This window comes from Meleagris gallopavo, chromosome 13 (assembly GCF_000146605.3).
Source record: "Meleagris gallopavo isolate NT-WF06-2002-E0010 breed Aviagen turkey brand Nicholas breeding stock chromosome 13, Turkey_5.1, whole genome shotgun sequence".
Classification (NCBI taxonomy): Eukaryota; Metazoa; Chordata; class Aves; order Galliformes; family Phasianidae; genus Meleagris; species Meleagris gallopavo.
Window position 1 is genome coordinate 13,910,066 of NC_015023.2, and position 8,920 is coordinate 13,918,985.

Sequence of the window (8,920 nt, forward strand, 5' to 3'; positions counted from 1 at the left end):
AGATATCAATGAAAATTGCAAATATGCCCATTAATCCACTTCAAAGACTGCTCCTGCAATATCCCATGTTATCAGAAGTGATCTAAAGAGCTTCTACAAGATTACAAAGACATGGAGAAAAATGTTCTTTTGCTGCTCTGTCCTTCCTCCCCACCCCCACCAAGAAAACAGTCATATAGTTGAATTAATAAAATGTACTCAATCTGGTAAGAACATTCTGTAACACAATGTGTGCAAGCTGCCTTTAGCTCATTTTGTTAGTAGGATTAATTTTCAAAAATCTAAGACTTTCATGTTAATCCTAGATAATACTAGGTTTGGTACATTAAAATAATCAGATTACAGTGAATGTCAATGCTATTTGATTTAAAATGTTATGGAGTACAGAACTGGAACTATCGACCTCTCTCCCAAAATGATGACCTGGGTTCACCATGTCTCAACAGAAGCAGACCTCTGCTTCAAGTCATTGTGAAAAAGCTGGCTTTGTTTATCCAAATATTAGTTTTCTATAGCAAGTAAAAAATAAATATGTGGACTTTATTAAAGAAAAATGACTGTACAAATATTGTATAAGAAATTGGTATACAAAATTATCTTCTACACATACAACACTGAACTGCTACAAGCCTGCTACAAGCAATTAGCAGATGTGTTTTCAGTTAAAAATGCTATTCTACCTAGTCGTTTTAACTAATTTGATTCATGTGCTTTCCTTTTGCATCTCTCTCATTCTCCATTCTATTTACTCTTGATTGGCTGCAGCAGGACTAATGCCCATTTTATTTCTGGTTAATCTAATTAAGTAAAAACCTGGGATTGTGATGTCAGTACATTAGTAGAAGGAAGTAACGCTTCCTCTAGGAAGGATAGCAGTTCTGACCTTGCTGAGAAGCAGGTCATGATCTAACTGCAGGATGAAAATAAAGCCAGACAAACTGCAATAATAACACCGCCTTGTTCTCTGGTAACATAGTTTAAAGTGAGATTATGGCTTGTGGATTGCAGGTAAGAAAACATGATGTATTCATATTTGGTTATTGAACTGAAGAGAGCTTTTAAAATGGGGGGAAGGTTAATTACAGACAAAAAAAAAAAGTACATTTTTAGATATATTGACCAATTAAAAGCATTTTTTTTCTATTCTTACTAAAAAAAATTCATCTTTCATAACAGCTTTTATAATAGATGCATGTCTTAAGCTCAATTATTTACCAATGTGACAATCTGTATTTAACTTTAATGTACTTATGTTTGTGTTTTTTTTATTCTGTGCTGATGAAACATTACATACTTATGAACCTCACTGCATCTAACTGTTGTAGCTTGTTGGTTTAATTTTTCCCACTTTGTAACTAAGAAATCTGGCTACATCAGTAAATGAACAGAAAATGAGAATGAATCCCACTTAAACACAACTAATTCCTTGAGGTATGAGCTCATGATTAAAAAAATTCAATGACTTGTGTTACAGCTTCGTAGGCTTCTTTATTATAAGAGGATGCTGCTGTAAAGTATAGGCAGCATGTTGCTAGGGTGATGTGGTGCTCAAACTGAGGCAATTCTTAATGTTCTGTTTATGAACCTTTCAGTAGACCTTACTTTCTTTAGACGTAGTAGAAAACAAAACATTACTCTAATGACTTTGTTTTCAAGAAACTGTCTTAATAAGCACAGTTATTAACCAAATAAAAGGTATTAAACCGTGCTGTTGGATTGAGTAACTATCACTATGCACGCCTGTATGCTTCAAGATTTGTTTTGTTCAGTAGTTACACTACCACTGGCAAAGCATACAGTTGATACCAGTGTAACTGCCACTATCTCCTGCAAGATTAATAAGGCATAAACAAACTTGATTGGAAAACAATCCCTCATCTGAGCTTTCATTTCACTGACTTCAGACATGAGGAAAACAGTAACTAAAACAGGCAAAATAGCAGCACTGACATACTAGGTCATGATCAACTGCAAGAATATTCTTGCAAGTTTAACTGGAAACATCAAGGTCTATTAATTTTGAGTGCTTGCAGAATGCTTAAAATCTCATCCAGGCTGAACAATGTGCATTACCTTGTATTACGACCTTCTAATCATTTGAAACTTATGTTAACTGTCCATCTTATTGAATCTTCATGTGGATTCATGGACAATTCAGAAGGTGGTAGTTGATTATCTCATTGCGACTGTTGCAAATTTTGCAAGTAATAAACTACTTCTGCTCCCTACAGTCCATTTTTTCCCTATTTCTTAAGCACTCATCTCTCCTATGTCCAAAAAAAGCAGGTGTTATCTTCATGGCTCACAGTACTTTATGCTATCACTACCAAATTCATAGCTCTGTGCTGTCCATTAGCAAGCCAACAAATGTTTGGTTCTGAAGTTTATTTTGAAAAATGAAAGGATGTTCAGTTGGTAGCAGAGCGTCAGGCATGCCAAGTCTGACTTACAGTCTCAGCAAGAAGGCAGACTACCATCATTACATTAAAACTTTGTGTTCTCCTGGAGTCCTGTCCACTTTGTTGCTAAATAAAAAAAGGTACTGGGAACGTGCCGATCCTGACTTGCTCATCTCAAAGTTAAGCCTACTCACATTGTTTCTCCATAAGTTTCTCTCACTATTTTCTCCCTTTAAGTAACTCAGTAAATCTGTAACTTTGAATGTTTTAAATCCAAAGCAGGCTATGATTGTGCAGAGTATAGAGGAAGAGACAAGGTGATCTTCTGTCCTTTCTTTCTGTGCTAGACTGGAAGGCTTTTCTCTTTATCTCCCTTTTGAATGGCTCCATCTTCACACTTACCTATTTCCTTATCAGATAAAAGATGAAGACAGTGGCTATAACAAAAACCTGTTCTGCATTCCTAAGCATTATGAAGAAGATATAGAAAGAGTCTTCATTCCTCATGGACTAATCCTGGACAGGTATGAGAACAATAAATAGCAGTGGTATTTGTGGCAATGACTAGTTTCCCTCCAAATGAAAAGATTGCTGTTCCATCCTGTCTCTATAGCCCATAAGAAGTATGGAAACTCTGTGGCTCGAAAATTAAGTTCTACTCTGGATTTTAATACAAGAGGTGTTTTATGGAGAGGACTCTTCTATAACTTCAGTTAAGTTTCTGTTACCTCAAATATCTTTAAGCTTTCCATTTCCATGTTATTTACATATGACTTAAATCAATAGTACGTCAGATAGAGTAGATATCATTTGGTGAACTTATCTGCATATGTGTAACTAGATTGCCAGGGTCTTACTGTGGTCACAGTTTTGTTATTTAAAAACAAAAACCAAAGTGCTTGGACATTGTTTAACAGGTGGACAAACAAACAAATTTGATGTTCAAAACACTTTACAGAAATTAGGGTTTGTTTTTTTCTTCCAGGACAGAACGTTTGGCTAGAGATATCATGCAAGATATGGGAAGCCACCATATTGTTGCACTCTGTGTCCTTAAAGGAGGCTATAAGTTCTTTGCTGACTTGCTGGATCATATAAAAGCACTAAATCAAAATGGTGATAAGTCTGTGCCTATTGCTGTGGATTTCGTTAGAATAAAAAGCTACTGTGTAAGTAAGTTTCTTGGAAAATTGATTCTCCCCATATGTTGCCATTCTGAATACTAAATATTTATATGGAAGTTCCATGAAAACTAAATTTATCATGTTTAGAGCAACTTCTGTTCTGAAAAGATGTTAATAAATAGATTTATTGATCTGCCCAATGATCAGAAGGATATTGTAAATTTACTGGAATTGGTGTATAGATGGACACTTCATGCGACAAAGTCAGGGTCAGATCTTCAGTGTCCTCCTCTCCAGCCTGCTGTTTCCATACAGGTTCTATTCTCTTTCAAATGGCAGCCTTTCTTAAGAGGGAGAGTGGAGAGGAGCTTAGCATCAGATACTTGCTTACTTTCTCTAGCTGCATTACTTGTCATTCCTGCAGAGATTTGTTTTTGAAATCCATGTGCTGAGGAAGAGGAAGCTTGCTTAACCAACCCAGGCTGGCCTGAGTCAACTACTGAAAAACAATGACATTATTTTCTCTATCTCACCTTCTCCTCACTTTGAAGGCTTAAGCCCTGTGCACTGATAAAAATGTATCCCATGCTAAATACATCAGTTTACAATGTCTTATAAATATTTCATAGAATTCTAAAACAAATTGGCAGTAACAAAAATAGCTGAAAGCTACTTGGTACCTATTCTGGAACATGAATGTATTTTTGTTCAGAAGTATTCTGTGCAAACATGCCTGCGTTGATATTTCATGTCCTTGTCTTGTCCTCAACTACTTAAAAGCTCTCTTACTGAAGCAGTGCTGTGTATAGTTGCAAGTGCCATTTCACAGGTGAACAGCCAAAGCAGCACACATTATATAAATGCAATGCAGTGCTTTTGAGTATATTTTGTGTGAATTTCCCTTTCTACTTCTAGAACGATTCACCTACAGAGAAAATCAGTATTGTTGGAGAACTGTCTGCATTAAATGGGAAGGTATGACCGAGGAACTTCAGTTTTTAAGGAGAAAGAGCAGTTCTTATGTATCCTCCAGGAAGTCTACCCTTAAGATTTTGGTACTATACAAATAAGTTTTAAGTGGCTGTTCAAAGTAATAATAATAATTCACACTTTTAAACAGTAATTCCCAGTGATCTCAGTAGAAACTTAACATGATCAGCACTGAAATACTTCTAAAAGTTCTGTTTTATGTTTTTTCCCACAACCTATAGAAATGAACCATCTTGAACTGATGTATGCAATATATTCTCAGAGTGTTCTTCCTATACACATGATACTATACAAGACCTGATAGTTTTCTCAATATTTTATCCTTCTATACACAATTTCAGAAGAACTCTTAGGAAAGCAATAAAATCCGAGTACTTAAGTAATTCTAAGTAGCTAAGTGACAATCTCCTTTGAAAACTGATTACAACTTACATGTGAGTGAAGTCTGTAATACAAACATTTTTTTTTTTGGCTGTTTAATTTGTTGAAGCTCTTCATGTAAATAAAATACTTCCTTTTCTTTCCTTCCCTATGCGATTCTTTTTCTAGAATGTGTTAGTAGTAGAGGTGAGTGAAAATCTCTTATTTTTTGGGGGGGAAGGGAAGGTGGTGTTCTGCCTACTTTGGAAGGTTAATATTAATTACATTTAAAACAACATTTAATCATATGCTAGCTAAAGTATGCATATCATCTTAATGTGTTGCCAGAGCTGCTGTTTTTTCTGCTTTACTTTAATATACTGAAAGCATGTTTTTTCTTTCAGACTTGAATGATATTTTTTTTATTATTATTTCTTTGAGGATATTATTGAGACTGGTAGAACAATGAAGGCACTGCTTTCAAAACTGAAGGACAATGAACCAAAGATGATAAAAGTAGTAAGGTATAACCACATGGTTATGTATTTATGTGTGGTAATAAGATATAGGAAAATCACTCGTGAATAATCAAGATATGCACAAACATATTGTTAAAATAATAAAGTTTCATGGCTTTTTTTGCTTAGTCTATAAAGTCCAATGGATTCTGTTTATATTCAGAAGAAAACAGCTCTTTCCATAGGTTTCCTAACACCTCTTCAGCTGCCTCAATACTAGAATGATAACAAGACTTATTGCCCCTCCTCGATATCCATCCTTAATCATCTGTGTTTGTAAAATTTAAGAGTTTGTCAGCAATTACAAAATGACTTCAAGAGGCATTCTAGACCTGCTTTTGGTTGGTATCTAAAAGGAATTATGTGGGAATATCCACATAGACCCACTTCTGGGATCTAATGTACCAGTTATGCTCACTGCAGCAACCTTCCAGGTTCCCAGCATCTTCAGAAGTGCACAGGAAAATAAAGGATGGATATGACTTTATGGCAGAAATTGGAGTAACAATCCACAGCTTGTATTTGTCTCTATTCTCTCTCCCCTAAAATCTTTAAATGCTGCTTGAATTTCCTCATCTATCAGTGCTACCCTACTTTGCTGATACATAGCTATATGGAGGGGAGAACAAATGATTTGCAATACAAAATTGAAAAAAAATTAAATGTCAAGCAATAAAAACCATTCGGACTTTATGAATGATCCTAGATTCAAGCCTTCATTTATTTCTCTATCATAAGGCTGAAAACTATTTCTACATCTGTTAAAATAAAACAGTAAAATTATTTTAACTGCATTACTATACAAGCTTATTGGGGAAGGGTGGGAGAAGTGAAGAACAGAACTTGGAGTATGACACTTTAAAAATCTTAACCTTCACCCCTCTTTATTACAGCTTGCTCATTAAAATGACAAACCGAAGTTCAGGTTATAGACCAGACTGTAAGTACTGCATTTGGTTGTACAAAATAGGATTTCATTTCATGCATATGAAAACTAGTATGTAAGTTTCAGGAAGGCCAAAATAAATGTGGAGAAAATACATAAAAGCTTTAAAACTGACAATCACAACTACATCACAAGTAGGTTTTAATGTATTCTAAGAAAAAAATATACATAACATTAACTGATAAAGATGGCATAGATTCTAACATCGCTCAACAATTTGCAGCTCTGATTCTTAAGTGTTAAGCATTCTAAGTACCTTGAGAGCAAGATGAAATATTTCTTAGGACTATGCTTAAACAGATGAACCATATGATGAATGCAAACTGTGTATATAAAAGATATTTCTACTACCTAAATAGAAAAGACTTGTGGTGTGTGTTTTTTTTTTTTACAGATATAGGTTTTGAAATTCCAGATAAGTTTGTGGTTGGATATGCCCTTGACTATAATGAATACTTCAGAGATTTGAATGTAAGTACATATGAATGTACCTTGACTGTTACATGCTTGTTAGTTACCTGTGGTAACAGTAATGAATATTACCTTATAGTAGGTGCTTCTGAACGACTAACAAGACTTCAAATTTGACTAGATACTTTCATGAAAACGGCAAAAACATTAATATGATCAGATGATAATTTAAATGCAGGACTACTAGTCCATGTCTTACCTGTCTATGAATCTGCCTCACAAGCCTAGTAGCTCAGCCTTGCCATACAGTATCCTGAATCCTCCAGGATGGTTGGCAGCATGCAGTCTGCACACTGCATCTAAAAAGAAATTAATTTGTACTTTGGTTTTGATTTCATGTTTCTTTGTGAAATCCTACACTGTTTTTCTCTAGTAAAATGTTCAAAACTGGCAGTAGACTGGACTATGTATGAAGGTGTTTCCTATGCTGCAGAATGTCTATCAGGACCTCAACTCCTTTGTTCTGCTATAGTCTCCTTAGGCTGTATTGAGTTGTAGACAGACCCTAAGAGTGAGAGATTATTTTCTTTTCCCCTCCACAGTTTTCGTAAGCATTTACATAATCTGTTTAGATGGAAAAGTTTCTCACTTGAAAGTCTTTAATATGACAAACCAGTTCTGTTCAGTTCTGACACAGTGAGATATTGCAAAGCAGTGTAAAGGACATTTCACAGCAAGCATAATTTAACTCAACTTGCAAAATGTTGTGTTCTAGTTCCAACAAGAGAATGCAAGTAGGAATATAACTTAACCTTCAAAGGTAATATAAAGATTATTTTAAGTTTGACTTAAGTTGTACTTTTTTTTGTCTGTTTTGGTGATTTTTTTTTTTTGTTGTTTTTTAGCACATTTGCATTCTCAAAGAGAAAGCCAAAGAGAAATACAAAATCTGATACCATCAGTCTTCTGCACTAACTGCTCACTGGCCTGTACTGGTGTATGAAGAAGTGATCTATTAGTCATGCTGATTTCACTGAAGCACTACTCTGAGGAATGAATGCATTTCTAAAGACATACTTCTGTATGGGGTTTTTTTTCCTATGATTTTGTCATTAAGGATGAATGACACCTTTCAGGTGTTTCAATGGAATGGGAACAGAACAGTGGTAATAAACGTGGTATTGCCTTCCACTGGAACAACGTGGATACAGGAAGGATGTGCGTGTAAATATGTCTGAGTTTTTATTTACTGTAAGAAATAACACGTGTATTGTACATAAGCTACGATGTTAAGTATGTAAACATACATGTGAGTAGTTAAACAGGCTCAGTAACAGTGAAAAAAGTAATCATCCACATAATTAGTGTGAATTACTACTCATCGTCCCCAGTGCCACGGACTGGGAGGGGAGTCTGGGGCTTTATTTACTTTTGCTTTGGTTCAGGTGTTTCTCGTGCTGCTGTGCTGCATCTTCCCTGAGCTGCGACGAGCTAACGACATTCATTGTTAAGCCTTTATACCAAGCCAGTATTGATTGATTCACTTAGCCACGTTCGTTCCCAGCCTTTCCATCAGCGCTCCTCGCCCCACGTAGCGCCCCGCCCCTCAGGGCACCGCCTCTCCCCTCAGGGGGAGGAGCCCGCAGCGCTGTGTTTAGGGGACGAAGTCGAGTCGCTCCGAGACTTTCTGCTTTCCCGGCTGACACCTAGCGCTACCCTTCCCCACTTGGTGGCATGCGGGAAGGCTGCGGTGGCTCGTCCGCTCCCCCGGGCTGTTCCGCGCCTGCCCGGCTGAAGCGTCTCCTCGGCGGCCGCCTCAACGCCGCTGGGCGGGAAGCGGGAAGGTCGCGTGCCGCCCCACCTGCGAGCCCCGCCTTGCTCCCGCTGCTCGCCAATCAGAATGCAGATCCCAGTGAGCTCGCGTGCTGATTGGAGGGAGCCGTCGTCAGTCTGCAGGAGAGGGCGGTGAGAGACAAGGGGAAAAGTCGCGCTCGCGTCGCAAAGATGGCGGCAGCGGAGGGGGAGGACGGGCGGGAGACGGAGCGCTCCGCCCGGCTCGGGTAAACCACGGCTCGACAGACGGCGGCCGCGGGCTGGAAGGAAGAATGGGGCCTGCTGCCGCCTTCCTGGGCCCGCTGCAGGGGAAGGCGGCGCCGCGCGCGTTCTCCGCTG

The 8,920-nt window shown here is 37.7% G+C and overlaps 1 protein-coding gene across 1 annotated transcript; it reads left to right on the forward strand.

Annotated features, from left to right (window-relative positions):
* The first annotated feature begins 770 nt into the window (after positions 1–770).
* Positions 771–8,102, forward strand: LOC100546764 (hypoxanthine-guanine phosphoribosyltransferase-like). Its single transcript, XM_003209835.3, has 9 exons — positions 771–1,008; positions 2,817–2,923; positions 3,385–3,568; positions 4,439–4,498; positions 5,063–5,080; positions 5,315–5,397; positions 6,285–6,331; positions 6,732–6,808; positions 7,654–8,102. The coding sequence occupies exons 1-9, from the start codon at positions 991–993 to the stop codon at positions 7,699–7,701; spliced, it is 642 nt and encodes a 213-aa protein (XP_003209883.1). The 5' UTR covers positions 771–990; the 3' UTR covers positions 7,702–8,102.
* Positions 8,103–8,920: the final 818 nt, after the last annotated feature.

Excerpts from the sequence above, each read along its gene's own strand:
- LOC100546764 (XM_003209835.3), top strand. Across the intron at positions 2,924-3,384 it reads CATGGACTAATCCTGGACAG|GACAGAACGTTTGGCTAGAG; the intron begins GTATGAGAACAA and ends TTTTTCTTCCAG. Across the intron at positions 6,332-6,731 it reads TTCAGGTTATAGACCAGACT|ATATAGGTTTTGAAATTCCA; the intron begins GTAAGTACTGCA and ends TTTTTTTTACAG.